Genomic DNA, 24824 nt, shown 5'->3' on the forward strand with positions numbered 1-24824 from the left:
GGCAAAATCCTCGATAGTTAATTTTGAACTAAATTAATAAAAAGACAAATCGTTTAAAAATGACTTTACTCGAGTACTATGTTTAAAAAACCCACAAAATTTTATAGATAATATTAATCTCGTTCTTATCTTTAATATATGGACGAAAACTATTTAGTAATATCTCATAGATTATATCCAAACTTTTCGATGTTATTTTGAAAGTTCATGAACAGTATAAAAAAAAATGACGTGCTAACGCTAAACATATTTTTGACTTAAAAAAAAGGTTTAAAGGTGTGTGTTTTTTTTTTTTTTTTTTGGTTATTACATCTATAGAGCATGTTTGACTACATAGAGTTGGAATTAGGACATTAGAGTCAAGACGACTAGCCGATGACCTAGGTCACAACTCATTTAATAGACTGAGTTATGATCATGAGCGTGCGATTAGAAGGTCTGGATCTTAGTGCTCCTAGGCTAAGAAAGACTCAAGGAGTCAGAACAGAGTATGCTCTAGGAACCTAGTAGACCTCCTCTCCACCCAGAGATGACCTTGGTGATGTTTCAAATATGTGTTTCGTGTTTTAGGTGATCGATAGGAATATCTCCCTAACGAGCATACATGAGTGAACCAAGTTAACATTAGGGGGCTACAGCTAGAGCGGTTTAGATATAGACGTAGGTTAGTACGTTTCTAGTAGACCATGCACCCCAAGATCATGAACTCCAATTAGAGGCCAAAATCTAAGTGCACCTAGAGATTTGATTAGTTATGAGGAGATAGTCTCGAGTGTCGTAGAAATGTGTGATGAGAATTAAATTGCCTAGATGTTCCTAAGAACCTAGTAAACCTCCACAACATCAAGGATTACTAAGGTAGCTCACTAGGCAGTTAGCAGTATGATGGTATCACTAAAGTCTCCGCCTCTTATCTTCTCAAGTATGCCCTTAGCGCTAAGAGTGCCCTACCAAGCAGTAGTAATATAGGTACTGTCGAACCAGGCCTAGGCTAGATAATGTAGCCCATCGAGGCGACTAGGATCTCTTACTTAGAGGAAAAGGCCCGTGGTCTCTTACGGCCATTATGCTGAAAAACTTATCTTAAGAGGGGGTGTTGTATAGTGCCTCACCAAAGATACTAGTCAGGGACAGTGCAAAAACAAAGCAAGCTACCTAAGTCAAAGAATAGAAATGTTGCAAAACTTGTAAAGACCCCTAGAGATCAGTTCGAAACTCAAGGCCTCCCACATATGCTTAGATAGCAATAGAGATTAGGTCAAACTTCGCAGAGCTTAGAATAAAATCTATGGATACCAAATTACGTTGGCACTTCCCTTACCGAGATCGATACCTGTTCTTATTAATCATCTACTTAGCTTTCTAAAACTTATGTCTCATCACTTGTACTCCTTACTTTTTCTCAATTAGGCACAATAACTTTTCCATTACATCGTGTGCTCAGGTTCTTCAATGTGGCATCAAGTTCATTATCATGTGATCGCCCGGTCGCTACTAGTTTTTTTTTCATTTCTGTCAATATCTTAGCCTTTTATAAGAAATGTTTTGTCAGCCTCACGATTTTAAGACGCGTATGTTAGGAGAGGTTTTCACACCCTTTTAAGAAATGTTTAGTTCTTCTTTTCAACTGATATGAGATCTTACAATCTACCTCTCTTGTGTGCCAGCGTCTTTGCTGACGCACCACCCCGTGTCGTTCTTCTCTCCAACCGATGTGGGATCTCACAATTCACCCTTCTTGGAGGTCAGCGTCCTCACTAGCACACCACTCGGTGTCTGGCTCTGATACCATTTGTAACAACTCAAGCTCACCTCTAACAAATATTGTCCACTTTAGCCCGTTACTAATTCTATTTCTCATTCTTAACACAATATCAAAGCTTCTCATTCTTAACATGGTAGTAGAGTATCATTCTTAACATGGTATCAGAGCTTCTCTTTCTTAACAGTTACATATTGTCGTCGATCTCACAATTTTAAAATACGTCTATTGAAGAGAAATTTTTACACCCTTTTGAACAATGCTTCATTCTCTCTCTAACGAATGAATTTAGGAAGATTAAAATAGTAAGAACAAGAGTTAAGTACACAATAGACAAAGAATGGGGTGTTCCATCTTCCATGGAGATTTGGTTTTATGGAAGATCTAATATGGCATAAAATTAGCTGGTCAAAACCTGCTACGCTCCACACTCTTTAAAAACAAAACAAAAACATGTCTACAGTTGAAGCTACAGCAGAAAGGGACAATAGTGGGTATCATGGTTACTTGAAAAAAAACATGCACTGTTGGAGCTCCCTTCTCTGTCGCCCATTAATGCTTGCTTAAGACCCCACACACCCTTTTTTTTTCTTCATCAACTTTGTGACTCACAACACACCTCTTCTCTCACTCAAATCTTTCACTCCTCCTCAAAAATGATGTCCGGATGGGGAGAATGCATTGAGGTGTAATCCAAGAATTCGATAAAAACGAGTTCGACCAATCCAAGCTCTTCTAACAGATATTGTCTTCTTTGAACTTTCTCTTTCGAGCTTTCTTTCAAGATTTTTCAAATGTATCTACTAGGGAGATGTTTTCACACATTTATAAAAAATGATTCATTTCCCTTTCCAACTAATATGGGATCTCACAATTCATCTCTCTTTGGGGCCAGGGTCTTGATTGGCACTCGTTTCTATCTCCAATCGATGTGAGATCTCACATGTTTTGTACTCACTTATATACTTCTAAGAACCTTATGAGGCCACTCAATATAGGATTGCTCCAAGCATTATATGTTTAATTTGGAGCTTCTATGATTGAGTCACGGAAAAGAAAAGTGTACCTTATTGATACAAGTTGTAACTTTTAATCTTTTTAAGTTCTCAAGTTGACAACAACCCAAAACCCATCGCTAACAGATATTGTCCTTTTGGGTTTTCCCTTTCCAGCTTCCCCTCAAAGTTTCTAAGACGCGTCTAATAAGAAGAGATTTTCACGTCCTTATAAAGAACGCTTTGTTTTCCTCCTCAACCAAAGTGAGATCTCATATTTTTAGTCATTTTATCATCACGATTGTTCTCATTTAGATGTAGTCTCATTGATTCGATACGTTTTTTTTTTTATTCTTTCCCTAAACCACTTTCTCACTGTCTCCACTATTTCATAACCTTTCAAATCAATACCATCAATCTCTCCCTCTTTTAGGCCCTTTTTCTTTATATAATTAAATTTAGGTCTCATCTCATCCCATCCCCTACAATTCTTTGTTTTAATAAACCTCTATTGCCCCCACTAGCCCCCAAACACTCCCACCCACCTCCATTTACTTCTCCCATTTACTTCTCCCATTTCTTCTTCTATCTCTCTCCATTTTGGAGCCTAAATTCACTCTCCTTCTCTAATTCCTTTGGTTTCAATGGGAAAAGGACGTGAAATAATGGTCGCAATATGGTTGATGCTAGCTTTAATGCTCATTTTCTATGTGGGTTTCAGCCATGGCTCAAGATTCAAGAAGCTCAAGCTCAGAACAAATTCTCCAAGATTCATCAATGGCTTCCTCCCTAAAGCCTTCCCTGTTCCTCCTTCTGGCCCTTCCATGAAACATAATGGCATTGTCACCTCCCAATACTATCCTTGCTCCCCGTGATCCAATACCTCTCCTTCATCAATTTTTGTTAGTTCTCTATCTCTTTTTGTTCGTGAGAATCCCACGTTAGATGGAAAGGAAAACGAAATACTCTTTATAAAGGGTGTGAAAACCTTTCAATAGTAAATGCATTTTGAAGCTTCACGAAAAAGCTCGAAAAGAAAAGTCTAAATAGAACAATATATGCTAACATTAGACTTAAATCGTTGTTTTTGGCTTTTCGAAAAGCAATAGAAATGAAGAACAAGGAATGAATTTCATATGTTCTTGTTTATAATAGATTTTTGTTATGAATCATCAATCAATCTCTTCCTCTCTCTTGTTTTCTTAATTTTGGTGTTTTTTTTTTTAATTTTATGAAATGGGTTTTTGTTAATCATGATATTTAACAAATCTTTGTAGTGTCAGACAGACAGAGATTAGGAGAACATGTTTGAGTACTGACAATATCGACCTAGAGAGAGTACTGACAGATATATATCCTTCTTGTTCCATTTTTTTTCTTTTTTTCACTATTTATTGCTTTTTTATTTCTTCTTCATATTAATTATTATTATTATTATAGTGGGAATATTAAAAAGCATCCTCACTTTGTTCCATTTTCTTTTTCCTATCAACTTTTTTTTTTTATAAAAAAAAAATTGATATAATATGTTGTTTCCATTTTAGGAGACTTATTTTAAAAAATATGCATAAAAATTATTATTATTATTTATTTTTTAAAAATATTGAACTTAAATAGTAAGGATATATTTGAAGATTTAATCATTAATATATTAATATTAAAATTAAAAAAAAATATCCAAAATACATATTTATTGTCCATCTTGATATATGGGTAAGAACAATAAGTAAAAATATATATTTTTGTGTATTTTAGGTGAATATATTTAGGGAAATATGGCTTTATTTTTAATTATGTAACATTTTTTTAAAAAAAATTAATATAATTTAGTTTCATTTTAATTTATATACTTTTAAAAGTCTAATTTTTTGTTCATATATTTTTAATAATTTTTTTGTTAAAATGGGATTTAAAGATATTGAAAACAATATAATAAAGAGAAAAAAAAAAGAATTAAAAATAAAGGAGAAGAAGGGTTGGAGTGAAAGATGGATAATTTCATGAAAATATTTGTTTAAATGAAAAAAAAAATAAAAAATTTAGGGTAGTTTGAATTTAATAATGTGAATTATATATATATATATATATATATATACAATTTTCTTTTTTCTTTTTAAATTATACATGAAAATTTTGAAATACAATTTTCTTTTTTCTTTTTAAATTATACATGAAAATTTTGAAATTAATGAACTATTTTATTTTTTGGTATATTTATCAATTGATTCATTTTATGTGGTTAATTTATTAATGGATAACTTTTTAAAAAAATATAATAATTAATAATATTGATAAAGTCGATTAAAATAAAAATAAAACAATTATGTGATTTATTAATTAATGTCTCTTTTTTATATATATTATAAAAAATAATGGATTAAACATTATATATATGTTGTGAACGATGAATTGGATCAGTTGGTTTATGATTAAAATAATAAATAAAAAAAACATAAGTGAATTAATAATTAAATATTTGATTTATTTATTTATTTAAATTACACTATTTATAAAAGGAAAAGAAAATCGGAATGATAGGGGAGGGAGATTGAATGCGTGCAAAAACAAAATTAACTTTTAAACAGTTGAGTTGACAAGATTGACTGGACATTCATTATGTGTAAATCAAATAATAATAATAATAAATTTGTATTATGTGACATATGATTGCAATATTGTTTTATTTATGATTTGATTTTTGATCCAACTCATTCTCGTACCCCTAGTAAAATACTATCTTCATTGTCCAAACTAATTCTGTTAAACAAAGGGGTGAAGTTGGTGTCGACGTTATAATTAAGATAAGGTCTTGCCCATGATGAACGTACTCACATTGTTGTTCTTATGGTTGAAGATGAAAGCTCGAGTGAAGCCGTTTCAATGGAGAACCAATGGTTGTTAAAAAAATACCGTGACATAAGGCTAGAAAGTCTAACTAAGGGTTTATCCTCAGTTAGAAGAATAAATAACGAAATTGATTTTTGAGGTGAGACCATCTACCATAAATATGTGTCGCACGACTCAACCCAAGCTAGTTAAATGGCTTGTTGAATGTCGGGTTTATTAGATTCGCGATGGCTTATCCAAAGTGTGGATGTTAAGGATATTTAGTAATAAATTATAGTTTACCATATATATTATATTTAATATTTTATTATAAGGCAAATATTAGATATTTGTCTTATTATCATATGTATCTTTCCATTTATTGTTATTTTCATTTATTACTATTTCCATATCCTTGTAATTCATTTGATTATAAATAAGATAACTTTCACACCATTTAAGTGTGGTGTATTAATCAAACATTCACATGGTATCAGAGCCCTCTCGGTTTAACAACCCAGATCCTTTCTTTTCAATGGCTTTTGAATCCTCTAATCTTCTTCTCCACCACTCCTGCTGGTTTTGACGCCGCAGGGGCAGTCTTCATGGCTGCCTTAGTCGGAGCCGATTGATTACTCTTCGGCTCCACCCTATTGACCTCCAAATCACCTTTCGCCATACTCTGTACATACAACCTCACCTTTTCCAACCCAATCGGTTTTCCCCTTGGCCAATATAGTCTCTCTCATTTTCTTCCCAATCAACCTTCATCCTTCACATAAACCCTAACTTAAACCTATCAATCTTTTGCAGAGATTTACCTTCGGAATCTGGGTGCCGCACTGGCCTATTCGCCAACCAAGTTGCCGCCGCCCTTCCTGCCAAAATTGGCTTCTTCGCCCGATGAGGTGACTCTTCCGACTGCCCTTCTTGCCAAAATTGGCTCCTTCGCCCAATGTGGCGGCGACTCTTCCGGCTTCAACATTGTCTTTGTCCCTTGCTCTAGGTTTCCCCTTCTACTTCTTGGGGTTAGAAATATTCTCACCAGAGCCAAAGCAGTATCGTCGCTAAGCGACAATCCCTCTTCATGGGTTAGACATATTCTCGCCGAAGCCAAGGCAGCATCGTCGCTGAGCGGCGATCCCTCTGAAATTTTTGATGGCCAAGAACCGGGTTGTTAGCATCTTCATGAAAAGTGTTTCTCAACCTCTTTGAATTTTTCAGATTCAAGCTTCACGTTCGTTTAAATCCGACGCTTAGCTTGCGGTGGGGTGTTAAGGATATTTAGTAATAAATTATAGTTTACCATATATATTATATTTGATATTTTATTATAAGGCAAATATTAGATATTTGCCTTATTATCATAGGTATCTTTCCATTTATTGTTATTTCCATTTATTGTTATTTTCATTTATTACTATTTTCATATCCTTGTAATTCATTTGATTATAAATAAGATAACTTTCATACCATTTAGGTGTGGTGGATTAATCAAACATTCACAGTGGAGACAAAACATTTGAATTAGTTTGTGCTTACTTAGGAAAAGTATCTAGACCAATGAAGAAATGGGGCGGTCATAAATGCTGACCTCAAGAATTTTGAATCGAAGACAAAGTTCTAACCAAGCTGAGATCATTTTAGCTTTAGTTTTGAAGCAATAAGAATCGATGGTTGGTGCAAAAATATTTTGGACCAATGGAGGAGTCGAGGTCATTTTGAAGGTTAGGTATACATCATACAGGGTTCAATCGCTTTCATGGATCAAGACTAACCTCGTTGTCCATATAAGTAACTTGAAACCTTACAATCCAGATCAAGAAGATACTAGTCGCATTGAGATGACATGACCTCTTGCCACAAAGAAGAGTCCTGTTCAAAAAGATGTCCCGACCTAATTTTCGAGACTCCAAATCTCGGACCGTAACTAAAAAGATAAAGACAAAAACAAATTTAATAATTGTAACGTCCCTAATTTTCTTACCTAGTTTAGTGACGTCGCTACATGCATACTTTAAACGCATATGCGAAAATTCATAATAAATACTTTTAAAATAAAGTCATGGACTTACATATTCAATTCCAAAACAAAATAAATATAATATAGTCCTTGAACATAACATAAATAGCATTAAAACACCTATCAACCGCTAATGAAATTCATCATCCCACTACCCTATCATGACCTATCTGGACTTCCATGACCTTTCCAACATTCACTGTCATCCGTGCATGGGAGTTTGCTTTATTTGAAAATATAAGGGTAGCATGTAACTTGAATATTTTAAGAAATACTTAGTAAGTCACCCGGTTGGAGTTAAGAGACCTATTCTTTAAATTGTAACATGAGTTTAGGCTTGTAATAGTTAAAAAAAAAAAAAAAAAAAAAAAAAAAAAAAAAAAAAAAAAAAAGGCTCAATGGTCGGAAAAGACACGAAAATTCCAGCAAGGCACACAACTCACCATTCTCCATACATCCAAGCGGCACCAGCATGTACCAAGACTTGGAACAACACTTTTGGTGCACGAAGTATGAAAAAGGATATAACAAAATTTATGAGTAAGTGTCTGGTGTGCCAACAGGTAAAAGCTCCTAAACAAAGGACAACAAGATTACTATAACCCAAGTATACTAGAGTGAAAGTGAGAAAATATAACCATGGATTTAATTGTAGGTCTACCCAGAACACTAAAGGGCTATACGGTAATCTGGGTGATCGTTCACAGGTTGACAAATTCAGCACACTTCCTATCGGGTAAGGCAACATATACATTGGATAACTAGGCTCAATTGTATGTGAAGGAAATTGTGAGGTTGCATGGGGTTCCAGTGTCGATAGTATCGGATTAAGACCCACGCTTTATGTCAACTTTTTAGTGCGGACTCTAGGAAACGTTGGATACTCGTCTTGACTTTAGCACTGCTCTCCACCCTCAAACAGATGATCAGACGGAGGGTTTGAATAAGATTTTAGAGGACATGTTGCGTGCATGTGTACAGAACTTTACTAGGAGTTCGAACACCAAACTACATTTGATAGAATTTGCATATAATAACAAATTTCAAGCAACCATGAGAATGACGCCATTCAAAGCATTATATGGGAAATGGTGCAGGTCTCCGTTATGCTAGGATGAAATGGGCGAACGAGAACTAGTGGGACTTGAGTTGGTCCGTATTACCAACGAGGCCATGCAGAAAATCAGGGCAAGGATGTGCATCGCTCAAAGTAGTTAAAAGAGCTATGCAGATGTGAGGCTTAGAAGCTTAGAATTCGAATTAGAAGCATGGTATTCTTGAGAGTGGCTCTAACGAAGGAAGTCTTGAGATTTGGGCATAAGGGCAAACTAAGTCCTCGTTTCATTGGACCCTTCGAAATTCTAGAATGAATCGGTACGATAGCATATAAGTTGGCCCTACCACCCTCCCTCTCAAGTGTACACGATGTGTTCTATGTGTTAACGCTTAGTAAATACTTGACAGACCCTACTCACGTGATAGACTACAAGTCTCTTCAAACTGATAAAGATGTGAGTTATGAAGAGACACCTGTAAGAATCTTAGCCTAGAAGGTGAAAGCTTTACGTAACAGAATATAGTTTTGTTAAAGTACCATGGTGGAACCACTAAATAGAAGAAGCCACGTGGGAGCGCGAAGATGAGATAAGAGAGAAATACCCCCAAGTTAATACAAGATTTTAACACTTTCGATGATGAAAGTTCTTTCTAGGAGTATATAATGTAATAGTTAAAAAAAAATTGGCTCAGTCGCCGAAAAAGACGGGCGCCAAAATTCTCACATCTTTAACCGACCACATAGCCAAACTCCTAAGAAACACTTCCACTCGGTAACAACCTCTAGAACGCCACCTACAAGAAGAGAAAAGGTTATACACAGAGAGAACGAGAGGGAAGATGAAAGGTTATTTGATATTTTTCGACGAGCACAATGTTGGCGACATTGTGAATCGAGTGTAGCGCTTAGCACAGGACTGCCCCCCAGTGTAGGGATCAACAACCTTCAGGCACATGTACATAGAAGTTACGTAACTCGTCCTTCATATGATCGTCACATCGTCTATTTCATCACTCACGAGACTCGAGTTTTAAAAAGTTGGAAACACAACAAATTTGTGTTTGTAGGTACTTACGCAGACTTGTGACGCCATAAGAGTGGAGGATACATCGAAACGAAATCACGACAGTCGAATCTCAAAGGGGAAGGTGTCAGATTACGATTTATAAAGGAGAGAGAATTTCAGACAAAGGACGCGTGAGTGATGGGTGAAAAAGAAAGGTCCGTTGGGTCAAATCCAAAACCCGAATACCCGCCTGCATAACTTGTAACTTTTGGGTTTTATGTCTTAAAACTTATAGTTTGTAAACAAAAACCTATTCTATTTTCAATAAAGTTATTATTGATATTTATTAATTAAGTGAATTCTACCATCATTAATCTAAATATAATAAACTAATAATACTCTAGTTATAGTATGATTACTTGAACTATATATATAGAGACATAAGAGTTGATCAAATTCAAGTATATAGTCAAAATGATCTATAGTACAGGATAAGGCTGAGTACCTTATTATGGGGACACTATGGATGCGACCCACTTTTGTATATGATATAAACAATGTGATCACTAAATTGTACATGTGAAGATATGTGAGTGGGGGCGTCCTATGCAATGAGTATTGCATAAGATTGGACCATGAAGAAAATCACTCTCACTTTATAATGTCGTTTACTGTTGAGACTGATTTTTTCACTCGATGACCTAGATAACTCGACCTTAATCCTGAACTAACTATGAACTCCTATTTATTCAGAATTATCCTTAGATTTGCATGGGTGAGAGTGACTCGAGTTCGCCGACTCAATAAGCCTCCCATTTCAAGAGTAAGACTGGGTGAATAGCTCGGGACATAGGGTGCAAGATAGAATTAACTCCTACCCGCTTTAAGGGATAGTAGAAAGGTTGTTCCCTTAAGTACTGACTCCAAGTCTTGAACAAGGGACCCCACCCTCTCATTGGCCTGAGAGGGATTCAGTTTGGTGGTTGGACCACAAACCAATTGTTCATTACAGGATCAGTGGGACTTGAGGAACAAGAAGTAACTTTAGGGATAAAAATGGTAAATTAACCCAGCTCTGTAACAACCTGTGAAAGATCGACTTATTAATCATGGTTATATCAAATGGACAAAAATATATCTATAGTGAGGGGAGTGCAACTACTAGGCTATAGTGAAGTATTCTAGTAGTTAACGAATGTTGGTTAAAAGGTTAATGAGTTTAGCCGGTTAATCTCGGATCGTTGGAGCCCATGATCTGTAGGTCCATTAGGTCCCCTTACTAACTCACATTAGACTAAATCTTAGAACAATATGACGAGTGAGTTTGAAGTCTTTGAACTCAAATTAGGGAATATGCGCTAAATATATTCGATATATTTAACTGCATTTTGATTTAATTACGAATTAAACAAAATGAGAGAATGAGGGATATTTAAATAAGATTTAAATATTTTAATTATGAATAGGGATCCATAATCCATACGTGATATTTAATTTAATGTTAAATATTAATTATTTAATTCATCATTTAATATTATTTTGATTTGAAATTAATTATTTAAATTAATGGTTGAATTAAAATAGAGAAATTCAAAATGTTAACATGAAATTTGCAAATATGACTTTATAAATAGAGTGATCAACGAACTTGAAAAGTCTTCTTGAAAAACTTTGAGAAATTCTCTCAAAACTCTCTCTTTGCATATACTAAATTTCTTTCAAATTTAGTTGGTCACTGGATGCTACAATCCCGTTCTAACGCCGGAGAATAATAGGGAAGACACTAGTAGTGGTTCGAAACCGGTTCGTGAGGAAAAATGAATTTAAACTACAAAAGGTTAGTATTCAAACTCATTGAGTTTTAATACTTTTGAACATGCTAGCTAATTTATTATAATTGATGTACTTAGAGTGCCTAAAATTCAAATTACTTCCGCATGTGTTATATTAACACCATCAATGACCCATGTATGATATGATATAATATGACATAATATATGATATGAATGACATGTGATAAGATGTTTCGATATGATACACAACCCCAATACATGTTTTGAAAGCTACGATAAAAACGATATGATATGAAAAAAAATGGAACTAGTTGTTTTCTATGGTTTAATGAATGAGAATGTTGGTATCTCATCCATCGGGAAATTTCTACTTTTACGATGGTACAGACGCGTACGTTATGAAAATAAAAATGATCATTATATTTATCATAATGTTGTGACAATCACTATTTCTATTGGGTGTCCCACAACACTACCGTACCGATTGGTGAGTCTAACTCGCACGTGTGGATTGTGTGTAGAATAATAAATTAACATCCAATTACTCGCTTATGATAGTCACACAAGGGAATACATATTTAAATGATAGATTATATGTGCTTGCATCTAACCCAGTAGTGAGACGATGGTTACTTTTATTTTCGAGGTGAATGCAAGGCTCCATTGTACAACCGAGAGTTAGTACTATTTCTATTTTATTTTATTTTACTTAGTTCTATTTTAGTTTTTGTTAAATTGTTTCAGTTCCTTCTCCCATAGCCCAATTGCCATTTTCTTAGATACGAAATAAGCCTGTCATCATGGCATTCAACTCTTAGGTCTCTTGAAGTTGCAGCATTGGAGTAGCCAACTGACAGAGAGTAACATGAACCGTGTTCTCTGTGACGGAAGAAAAGAGACGGTAAGATTCTTGGGTTTTGTTTTGAGACGAAATTCCTTTCATTTGGACCGTTAAACTCGAACTTCTAGACTTTTTTTTTGCGATCTGAAGAGTTTCGCTTATTTTTAGCCTTATTTGAATCAATTGGCTTTTGATTTTTGTGATGCGTTTGGCCGCAGCTCTCTGATTCACATTGTTTATGTTGAAATGGTGAGATTTTTTTGGATTCTCGTACTTGGGTTTTCTTCTGATGAATTCTCTTTTCCTGTTCCTTCAAGCGCTTTAGCTGATTTAGAAATAGGGTTCTGTGAGATGAGAGCAAATGCGCAAGTTGGGCCACATAAGAAAAGGGTGCTTTCACCTGTAGGGGACATAAGAAAAGGAGGTCGGTGTCTTTTTCACGAATGTTCTTTGATTTATGATGAGGTTTTTCATAGTAGGGCTTTTGAATTCTTGAAGGGGTGGTACGTGAATGCCATGTTCAATAGATCCTTTACCTCACTGGGAAACGTGAGATTCCATCCGAATATATTGAGAATTGTTATCTAGAAACTTTGAGGGTATGTGCATTGCATAAATAAATAGCTTTGTGTATGTGCATTGCATAAATATATTGAGAATAAATGGCTTTGCTAGTGTGAGGTTTATTGCTTCTACTTTTTCCCCTATGTTCATCATTTTAGCACTGGGGAGCCAAGTCAATGAGTTTGCTTCATTTGACAATACCACTAAGGCAATGTCAAGACTTAATTCGGCTCATTCCATTGCTTCATTATCCTTTAAGTTCGTACCAAGTTTCAAGTCCCAAAATTTGTTGACAACATTCCACGTTTCTTTGATTGTGGTTTTTTTTTGCTATGAGAAAGTCGGTACAAAAGTGGATACTGTAGGGCTAGCTTGGTGTCTTCAATCCATGGGTCGGTCTAGAATGATGTGCTTCCTCCATCACCCACCCTATGGTGAATTCGGTTGGTGATGAGGTTTTGATGTTACTTTATGTACTTCCATGGCCCCTTTGCAGAAGATGGAGGAGGTGGTGTTTTTTTGCATGATGTGGGAGTATATTTAGAGTTTATAAGTTTTCTCCACAAAGTGTTTTCTTTGTGATGATATCTCCAGATCCATTTTGCGATATGAGCTTTGTTCTTCTTTTTTATCGAGAAAAGACCGAGTCCTCCCTTTTCCGCAGGGAGGTTTATAATATTCCATCGAACAAGGTGTGAGCTATCTTTTCTATAGTTCTTGAATAATCTTTCTTTAACCGAAGCCACTTTTTATAATATTTCAAATAGAGACATGTAGTAAGTGGGGAGGTTGGATAGTGTGGCTTGTATTAGGGCAAGTTTTCCCCCTTTTGAAGTACTGCATGATGACCATGTTGACAATCTTCTTTCTATTTTTTCAATAATAGTCTTCCCGAAGGAAAAAATTTGTGGTTTTCTTTTAGGGTAATCTAGGATACATATTCGACCCTTCACCCTTTTTACAACCATATATGACAGCAAAATCTTCATTAATCTTTGAGATGATATTGATGCCCATAATATCTGTGTTTTTGGAGGTTGATATTTTGTCCAGAGAATTCTTCGAAAGTCTTTACCTTCTCAATCATATATATATGTATATTTTTTATGGAAGAGGCATTTGCCAAATCAGAAAAGAGGATTGTGTCAACCGCGAATTGAAGGTGGTTGATGCTTAAACCTTCGTTGCCGATTTGAAAACCTTTTATCTACTCGTTGTATTCTGCCTTTGTCAATAGGTAACTGTGGCAATCCATTACCATTATGAAAAGAAAAGGGGATAGTGGATCCCCTTGTCTAAGATGATGATGGAGAAGTTTGTGGATGGGATGCATCCTTTTATCCACCTCCGCCATTTTGAGCCAAAGCCTTTTGCCACTAGAATGTTGTCGAGGAAAGTCCAATCGACCTGATCAAAGACCTTTTCCAAGTCAAGTTTGATGACTACACCTTTTTGTTTTTTTCTTTCCTATTCATTTATGAGTTCATTTGCCATGAGGGGTGTATCGAGGATTTGTTGCCCTTCTACAAAAGGCTGTTTGTTGCCTAGTAATTATGAAAGAGAGAACCTTTTAAAGACGTTCTGATAGCACCCTTGCTATAATTTTATATAGTCTTGTCGTAAGATTTATGGGGCAAAATTCTACAACAGTGCAAGCATCCAATTTCTTTGAGATCAAACAAATGTATGTTTCATTCAGGTTGCCATTGATAACTCCATTTTGAAAAAAAATCTTTGAAACTCTCATGATATCGGCTCCAAGAAAGGTCCAACATTTTTTTAAAAAAAAAAATGAGGTAAAACCATCCGGTCTTGGAGTTTTGTCGGAGCCCAGGTGTTGAATCACCCTCCCCCCACCTCTTCTTCCGTGAAAGTCACCTTGAGGGAGGCAGCTTGTTGTAGATCAATAGGGCTACAATCAAGATCGTGGGAAAATTCGAAGAGGGCATCATCCTTTGTACATAAGGACGTAAAAAAGGACACAAATTTGAGACAATTTCATCTTCATTTACTAATCTCAGCCTTGTGTTGATAAAATTTACATGATGGCACTCTTTCGTTTCTTTGTAGGCATGATACGATGGAAAAATTTGGAGTTTATGTCACCCTCCTCTAGCCATCATTTTTTACATTTTTGTCTCCAAGATTGCTCTTCCTTTGATGCCAACCGAAAACCTCCTTGTTCCGTTTCATGTTTTTCAAAATCAAAAGTTACGCGAATGACTTTACCGTTTTTGTGTGAGGATAACTAGGTTCGAATTTGGTCTATTCCTCCGCCACTTGCTTCTCTCAACAATCTGAATGTCTTATTTTTCTCTTTGTTGCTTAACTCTGCTAAGAGGAGAGAACAATGCTTTGAATTTTGTTGAAATGGCAGTGGTCACTGTTTGTCAAAACTCTCTAATAGTCTAAAATGTCATACCCAGTATGAAATTTACTCATTGCATTATGCTTGCTGTTGCACATTTGGGATTTAGATGGCTTTTTATGATTGTTAGACTTGGTGTATCAAGTATATTGATTATATAAGTGGATTTTGGTTTTTTCTTTCAGGTTAAAGGAAGGTTTACTTTGTAGATTCTCACGCATTGCAAATGGAAGCAGGAAAGGTTAAGATAGTTTTATGTTGATTAAGAAATGGAGAATTAGTTTGTGCAAGTGACAGCTTTTTCTTTTGTTTGCTAAACTGGTGGTTTTGTTAACTTTGTTGTTAACAAAGATTCGTATTGAAGTTTGTTTGTACGTGCTCCACTTTTGTCTATGATCACCAAGTTTTTCACTAAAGTATTCTAATGGATGGTTGTCTTGTGATGAAAAAGCTCTAGTACCTATGCCCAAGGCATCAACCTTTAGAGCTTAAATGTGGTTCTAAGACCTCTTTGAGCCCTCTAAAAACTTTGTTATTCCTCTGTCCCACAAGACCTTACAGAACAGTGCACGCCCCTGCTTACCCCAAAAATGTTCGCCTCTCACGAAAAGGAAGATGGAGAAGGAACTCCTTGATCATCTTTTTGCTACTCCTATGTCTATCCAAGTTCAAGTCAAACTCAAAGAAAAAACTCCAAAGAACATGAGCTTAGTCACTACTCCAAAATCAGACCAATGCTAACACAATTATTTCTCAGGGTAGCAAAACTATTGTCCTGTTTGTGAGTCCAACAAAACCTCCTTTCTTTAGGTGATCGGTCAGAGGGACGGCAATAGTACGAAAATCTGTAATGAATTTAGATAAAGATGTGAAGCGTTGATATTAGGCTATTATTTTCTCGGTTTTAAGCTTTGGCCATTCATGATAGCTTGATTCTTGATTGGATCTATGGATATCCCTTTGTTCCATATGATGAAGTCTAAGAATGTATCTTCATCTTCAGGTCAATTGTCGAAGAAAGAAGGAATGTTAAACTTCCAATAAAAAGGTTTATGCATTATGGATTTTACTTGGAAGAGTTAATATTTTGAATTGTGTTTAAAGACTCTCTTCCTTTGTTTTGTACCCGCAATGGTGCATTCTTTGCAAGAGGTTTGCTGTGGAATTGCCAGTTTGGGGTTGTTGGATGAGTTCGTTTGGTGTTATTGTGGCGCACAATATCGATGGGCAGTCTTTGTTGGAGGTGGTGCTTTTGAATCCTCTCTTTAGGGAGAGGGCATAGTCTTGTGGCATGCTACCTTCTTTGCTATATGGAGTATTTGGCTTGAAACAATAGGAATTTTAGAGAGGTTGAAAAAGTGAGGGGGGTGGTTTGGGGGGTAGCAAGGTTTAATGCTTCTTTGTAGGTACTGGTCGCTCGTTTTTTTCTTTTTCTATAATTTAAAATTATGGTCTTGGTCTTGATCATATTCTTTTAGATTACAATGTGAGATCCCACATCGGTTTGGGGAGAACGAAACATTGTTTATAAAAGGTGTGGAAACTTCTCCCTATCAAATGTATTTTAAAAACTTTGACAAGAAACCTGAAAAGGAAACCCCAAAGAAGACAATATCTGCTAGTGGTGGGCTTTGGTCCTTACAAATTGTATCAGAGCCAGACACAGGGCAATGTGCTAACAAGGAGGTTGTTCCCAGAATGGGGGTAGACACGAGGTAGTCTGCCAGTAAGGACGCTGGGCCCCAAAGAGGGGTAGATTTGGTGGGAGTCTCACATCGATTGGAGAAAGGAACAAGTCCTAGCGAGGATGCTAGGCCCTTAAGGGGGGTGGATTGTGAGATCCCACGTTGGTTGGGGAGGAGAATAAAACACCATTTATAAGGGTGTGGAAACCTCTCCCTAGCAGACGCTTTGATTTGTTAATGAAAGTGTCATGAGGTGTGGCAAGTGTTCCTCTTTTGTTCGGCTATCAATGATAGTATCATTGAAATATACCACCATGAATTTGAAAGGATGTAAAACCTGGTTCATAACCCTCATGAACGTGATAGTAGTGTTGGATAATTCAGAGGGCATTGACAACCATTCAAAGAATCTGGTGTTTATCTTGAAAGTTGTCTTCCTTTATCTCTTCGCCTTATTCAAATTTGGTGATATCTCTAATCAAATCTTGCACCACTAATTGATGAATGAAATCAGATAAATGAGGGATAGGTAACCTGTACTTTACTGTAATCTTGTCTAGTGTCAGATAAAAGAATTACCTTCTTCCCTTCCAAAGAAACTAATAAGTGTTATCTCGCCTCTTATGATTCGTTCTGTTCCAAAACTGAAAATAGAGCTTGCTGTTGGTTTCTTGTCTAGTGTCCGGTATAAGAATTATCTTCTTCCCCATCCAAGAGACTCTTAATGGTTATCTTACCCCTTATGAACTTGCACATCATATTGCCATGGACATCCCAACGATATGTGGCATGTTTCCATGCCTAGACGTCACAAATGATTTCGTCCTTACAGTTAATACCGAGGCTGTACAAATTTCATCGACTTGAGCCTGACCTCCCTTTCAAATCCTATTCACTTCACATGGGATCGAATGAGGATCAATTTTCAAGTGAAGTAATTGGTAACCTTTCAAGAAACAATGTTCTCGTTGCTTCCATGGTCAATGAATATGTTGCAAACCTTCCTATTATGGTGCATCTCGTTCTAAAGAGGGCATGCCCTTGTAGGTGGGAATCCAAAGTAGGAGTAAGGAGTGTTCTTTATAGGATACACGAAAGTTTCTCACCATCATTGGGTTGTTTATAACAAACCTTTGCCTCCATGTATTCTTCACCTTCTTGTTCCTCCATGGTCTTGTTCCCTATCATTGTTAGATGAAGAAGAGCTTCCAACCTGAAAATTTCTTGGCCTTTTCTTTTACATTCTTCCTAAAGTTACTGTTAACTCTTTCCCAAGTGATATTTTTTGTGCACAAACTCTGTTTTATCGATCTTTGTTCTTCAATTTTTGCTTCTAACGCAACAGCATACGTGATATAATAGAGTGGCTGTATGATGACTTTCTTTCTCATATATTCCCTTAACCCATCCACGAAATGTGTAATCTGGTGTTGTTCCAGCTCGGCTAGGTTATGTCAGGTGCCTCATCTATGAAATTCCTGAGTAATTAGCTACCGAGCGTGTTCCTTGTTCTGGCTCGGAGAGGATCACATTACTGACATTTTATTCTGAAGAACACTTTCATATCTTCAGTTTGTTTGGTTCTTAGATTGTCAATAATATCCATTTTTAACACTGCAGGTTGATATTTGTCAGCAATGTGGAGACACTGGTTTTATTGAGGCTTTAAATTATTGTAAAATATGTCGGACTTATCCTATCCATCGGTATGCATTACTAATCATTGGTTTTGTATATTTTTTTTTGTTATATCAATATCATTGGTTTTCTATTGTTAGATGAATCAAATTGTTTCATGTTTTATACTCTTGTGGACTCTTGACATCCCATTTTTTGTTTTTTCGAAGGAAAAAGCCATATACAGATACATATACATGCATACGTATATATATTAAACAGAGGATCGTGTACATTATAGCATTATATGAACTACATAATGGGTAAAAAAGGTCTTTTTTCAATGATAAAATAGGAATTACAGATTTTAACTTAAATGTACTGAGAGATACATTGTAACTGACCAAACTCACTGCTAGCAGATATTGCCTTTTCTGGGCTTTCACTTTCGGGTTTCCTCTCAAGTTTTTTACAACGCATCTGCTAGGGAGAAGTTTCCACACCTTTATAAAAGGTGTTCCATTTTCCTTCCCAACCAATGTGGGATCTCACAATCCACCCCCCTTCAGGGCCCAACGTCCTCGCTGGCACTCGTTCTTTTCTCTAATCGATGTGGGACCCCCACCAAATCTATTCTCCTTCGGAGCCCAGCGTCCTGGCACACCGCCTCGTGTCTACCCCCTTTGGGGAACAAACTCCTCGCTGGCACATTGCCCGGTGTCTAGCTCTGATACCATTTGTCAAGGTCCAAGCCCACCACTAGTAGATATTGTCCTCTTTGGGCTTTCCCTTTCGGATTTTCTCTCAAGGTTTTTAAAACGCGATTGCTAGAGAGAAGTTTTCGGAAAGGTTTCCACACCCTTGTAAAGAATGTTTCATTCTCCTCTCTAACCGATGTGGGATCTCACGAGACAAATAAAAATTTATTGGTGATCTCCTTCTTTGAAAGCTTTTTCCTTGGTCGGTCCAACTGTTGTAGGTGGCAAACTCCACCTGCCTAGTCATGGGTAGCCATTCAAGTTGCTTTAAGAACATTGATATGAGTTTGAACAACTCAGGTATTACAACGTCACTTCCTAAACAATTAAAACGTGGATACAAAGTGATTATGCTTATTAAATTATGTATAGCTTCGATGAAGTAAAGGATTGCATAAATGGGATAGTTATGTGGATATGGAAAAAATTGCTTTCTTATGGTTCAGTTATTGTTTTTTTTATCCTTTTAAAAAGGTGAAATCTAAACTGTAAATGGAATAACTTCCTTTGGTTATGGTAATTATGTTCTTGGCTAAATGCTTGTTTGAAATTGCATTTCATTGTAAATCTTACTGCAATTTCAACCTTCACTCTTGATCTTTCTATTATGCAGCTATTGCTTGGATAAATTGCCAAAAACTTTTGATGAGTATGTTACTTGGTTTTGTGAAGATTGTGAGGCAACAGTGGCGCCAATAGTAAAATCTAAAGTTAAATTAAAAGAGAAAAAGCTTGTCAAACGACTGAAGAAGAAATGGAAGGCAATGATGAAAAGGAAGGCGAATGATGATGACAATCAAAGTGGTCATCCTCTTCAACTTCCCGACGCACATTGCAGCGGAGAGAATGATACAGCACCCGGAGGGCCGGGAGAGCTAGTTCGTGAAGGTGGAACCAATCATGATGAAGTCGCTATATCGTCTGATACTTCCGATTTCTTAAGGCACAACTGTTATGTTGCACAACCTATAGTAGATCCAGTTTGGAGGTAAGAGCCTATTTCAAATTAGCCGGTTATTGATATAGTGTCAGTGTGCCGGTTTTCCGGATCATAGAGGGGGTCTTCCCATTACAATTGAAGTACGATTCTTATTTTGGTCGTGACAGGGGAACTTTAGAAGTTTGGAACCAAAGTTTTGGCGGAGTTTGTGTACTTGTTGCTCATATGTCTAGCTTAGCATGCTCAAAAGTGTACGAGGAAGCAAAAACGTTACCCGAGTTACTTTCCGTTGAAATACTTCGTAGATCCGATATATGGCCGAAAGGATTCGAGAAATTGGGGCCAACTGATCAAAGTATTGCTCTTTATTTCTTTGCAGAAGGGGAAAGGTGAAGAATTTATGCTTCCAAGTCCACTTCTCTGTGTCTGTTTCCTGCTTCTATTCATGAAAATGTGTACTCTTTCTATTGGTACAGAAGCCAAAAGGCGTTTGATCTACTGATCAATTCAATGATGTGCCAGGACCTAGCCATGAAGACTGTGTTGAAGAATGCAGAGCTATTAGTTTTTACTTCGTCCGTGTTACCGATGCAATATTGGAGTAAGGTCACATGAACTTTTTACAATTTTCAGTTTGTTGATTCATTCTCGGTACAGGGGACGACATATATTGATCGACTTCGAGTTTCTTTTCATTAAAGATGTAACTTTTTGAGTTCTTATTTGATTCATTCTCGAATTTCTTGTGCGATTCATTGAGCAATGCCATTCCAGCATCTTGTGTGATTATATTTAAAGCACAGAGAAAATTCATGTGCAGGATTTCAGACGAAGTACTATTTGTGGGGCGTCTTTCGTGCGAAGCGAGCTGCACAACCGGGAAAGAATGTGGCGTCTGAGGAGAGAACTTTTACTGAGTCATCACCTTGTATACAAAGCCCTATAAGTCCTACAAGCCCTTTAAGCAACACCAGTGTTCTTCATTCTGGGTCGCTTCGTTCTTGCTCGCCTCTACCATGACTTACTGGTTAACCAAAATGAGTCCTATGTCTTTAAGTGGCTATAGATTCAAACTCAGACATTACTCTCAGGACCGACAAAATTCCGACCAAAAGATGATGCTGAAGAATTCAGACTTGAGGTTGGGAATGGTGAGAGCTCGAAAGAGGATCAGTTGATGATGAATCTGTCTTGTCGACGATAACGGTCGTTCGGAGCTTCAATGCCATATGCTAAGGGGGAGAGGAGCGGCTAAACAGTTCTCCTTTACACCAAAGGCCACATTAAGTTAAGGGAAGTGCCTCCCTTTACCAGACTTTGGCAGTTTTTTGATCATTTTGTGGGGGATGGCTTTTGTATTGTGGCTTTATTCTTACCTATTTGTTGTGAATCTCTAACATAATGTGTGTGAAACCTGGTCAGGGTTGGTTGTTGGTTGTTGGTGAGTTAGCTGAGGGTTGGTCCAAAGTGAAAGGTTATGGTTCTTGTAGTTACACGTTTTTCTTTAGGTTACTGGCTATTCTTACTGGGATAATGAAGTCATGTTCCAACACGTGAGGTTGAGGATTCAAACTTCTAAATATTAGATTTGTATGATTGGCTCTTCTGCTGGTAGATTTTAACACGTTAGATTTGTATCAGGTGATAAGCTCCTTCCCCTCTCCGTTTTTTACCTTTATCGAAAAGAAGTATCAAAGAGAGTTTACCTTTTTAAATCACAAAGAGAAAGACGTAAGCAAGATGAATGAGACTTAACTCAGTCCCAATGGTTAGCTTCGATTAGATTTTGAAGTTTGGAGGTTAGTCATTCTTCTTGTATTAGACTTGTGAATCCTTTTCTTTGATCTTTGTTCCTTCTCTCTTCGAGTTCTCTCCCTAGACTAGATTTGATAGGGGTGGAGAGTAATTCTGTTTTAATTGGTTTGAGCTTGGAAGCAACAGGTAGCTTACTTTTAAGTTGGTCGGGCTGCGAGGAAGAAAGATCTTTTTCAGTGTTGATGTTGACTTGGATCTGTTGATGGGATAAGGCGGCCAGAAGCGATACATTCACAGTCAAAGATAGATTCACATTCAAAGTTTGGCTCTAGTTGATAGGCGGGTAGTAAGCTTGACTAAAGCTCGTTTGAGATAACTTATGAAAGTTGTTTATGGAATTTGGTAGCTAAGCCCTAGGCATGGTTGGGTGACTTGGAACGGGTTGAGACATTGCTTAACGTTTTAGGAAAATTGCCATGGTTGGCTTTATTTGAAACCTTACCGGGAAACTGGACAAAGCTTAATTTAAAACACGTTTTGAAAAGTGGCCAAATATGTTTTTATTATAAAAATGGCTATAAGAATAGATGATGGGTTGTGTAAGATGATTTAATGGATAAATGTACCCCTATTAATATATCCCTATACTTAAGAAGGGGTAATCGTGACCCAATGAAATTTATCTAAATAATCAAATCAAACGAGGTATAACTTAGTTACGAGGAAGCGCCTATATGCTCAATGGAGTGTTCTAAGTTGTCGTAAACAAGTACTTACAAATAGGCGAGTTAGAAGTCGAAATATATTCTGGTTAGGACGGAGGTGAATGTTCTTCCTACTATGCTCATTAAAGAATTCTAAGTTACCATTAACAAGAACTTGCAAACAGGCTGGTTAGAAGTCAAAGATATCGTTTATTTTCTTATCCCTTCAACCGTTTTACCGTTTTACAAGACAACTATTTGTTGAAGTAATATCAGATAAAAAAAACCTAAGATCGATAAAAAAAAAATATATACGATTAGAAAAAGAACAATTATAATGGGTATTTAAGCAACATTCCATAATTTTTTAGATTTACATGTATGGCAAACAATTTTAATTATGAGATTCATTTATTTATTTCCAATTTTACCCACCTTGGTGAGGTGTATCATGAGCATATATGATATATTTTGTATTTTTGTATATTAGTGAACTAATATACTCAATAATTGTATAACTTATTATATAAGTTATACCACTAATATACCAAACTTATAAGTCAACATGCACTTACTATGGATCAATTTTTCATATTGGTAACCATTATCAACCATTATCATTGGAATATTGCATAAGTTAATGTGAGTGTATTACTCACGCCATGCGAAAATTCCTAAAAAGTATACATATTATGTTCCGGTAATAATCTAAAAGGTTTATAGTATATGGTTGAGGTTGGTTGCCTTGTTTGTGTAACACTATTGGTCGATCCAGTTTGTAATTGTTACAAATAATTTGATACAAATCGTTCATGTGGAGATATGTGAGTAAGAGTATCCTAGAAAATAAGTTTATATAGACTAGACTATGAAATATTTGATCTCTCTTTATAAACATAATCGTAGGTGAGTTGACCAAACCGGAAGTTGGGAATATAATTTCAATCTGCTTACCATTGAGGAGACATGTTATCCTATCTGTATAAGATTGGACCACAAATTTTTTAATCTCTCCTTATAAATCCTTTAATTGAGAAGATCAATATTTTATAAGATAATCATATGCAACTCAATCTTAATCCTGAGTACGTTAACTAAACATAGAGTTGGAAACATAATTTCAATTTGCTTACCATTTTGGAGACTTGACGAAATAGTGACTTGAGAACATAATTTCATGAGATGAATTTATCCATTTCCATATAGTATAAGTAGATGAATAGTTCTATTATAGTACTAATTTTAGGACTTGAACAAGAAGCCCGCTCGGTTGTGAGAGATTTGGTTTATGGTTGAATCATAAACAAATGGTTCATTATAGAATCATTGGTACTTAAGCATAAACGGTAATTACAGAGATAAAATGAACATTTGAACTACCAGTAATTACAAACAACTCATGAAGAATCGACTTGCTTGTAATGATTATATTAATACAATAACAGGTTATAATGACTGGTTTATAATGATTATATCAATCAAACCATTATTCAAGTCCCATAATTAAGACTCTAAGTAACTACTCATCTACTTACTGGTATGAGAAGGAGTGAATTCGATCTCTTAAAATTGCATTCTCAAATCTTTATTTGGTCAAGTTCTCAAAATAATAGACCTATTGAATTGGTTACAAAAGTTATTCTCCTCCATGCAAATCGAAGGACAAGCTTTTACAGGTCGAAGTTCATAACTTACTAAGGATTAAGATTGAGTCGTAATGATCATCTTGTGGAACATTAATCTTTTCCATTAATGAATTTATAAGGAGAGATTAAATATTTTGTAGTCAAATATTATACAAACTTATTGTATAGGATACCCCTAACTCACATGTTTCCACATGAACGATTTGGATTAAATTATCACTTTTCAAGACTATACTAATAACCTTGAATTTTTTCATACCATGGATAACATTAATTATAAATCTCAACCAAGTTTTTTTCTATCTGCATCTCATTCGTCGTTTGGACTAACTTGGATACTAACAACTGGTGTTCACCTACCTCATCTTAGTAATCACGGGCTACTCCTCAAAACTTCAAATGATTCATGTCAGTAGTTGCTTGATAACTATTGTTGTTGGTGAACTCTATCAGATGCAATTGAGTATCTCTACCGGTAAAATCC

The 24824-nt window shown here is 36.0% G+C and overlaps 1 protein-coding gene across 2 annotated transcripts; it reads left to right on the forward strand.

The window, feature by feature from the left end:
- The first annotated feature begins 12193 nt into the window (after positions 1 to 12193).
- LOC111475358 lies at positions 12194 to 21807 on the forward strand. 2 transcript variants are annotated; one of them, XM_023119868.1, is made up of 8 exons: positions 12194 to 12363; positions 12629 to 12727; positions 15421 to 15476; positions 18541 to 18626; positions 19909 to 20283; positions 20403 to 20624; positions 20712 to 20836; positions 21056 to 21807. In XM_023119868.1, the coding sequence occupies exons 3-8, from the start codon at positions 15462 to 15464 to the stop codon at positions 21253 to 21255; spliced, it is 1023 nt and encodes a 340-aa protein (XP_022975636.1). In that variant the 5' UTR covers positions 12194 to 12363; positions 12629 to 12727; positions 15421 to 15461; the 3' UTR covers positions 21256 to 21807. The 2 variants fall into 2 exon arrangements, with proteins under 2 accessions (XP_022975636.1, XP_022975627.1); XM_023119859.1 differs by lacking the exon at positions 12629 to 12727.
- The last annotated feature ends 3017 nt before the right edge of the window (positions 21808 to 24824 follow it).

This window comes from Cucurbita maxima, unplaced genomic scaffold (genome assembly GCF_002738345.1).
Source record: "Cucurbita maxima cultivar Rimu unplaced genomic scaffold, Cmax_1.0 Cma_Scf00003, whole genome shotgun sequence".
NCBI classification, from domain to species: Eukaryota; Viridiplantae; Streptophyta; class Magnoliopsida; order Cucurbitales; family Cucurbitaceae; genus Cucurbita; species Cucurbita maxima.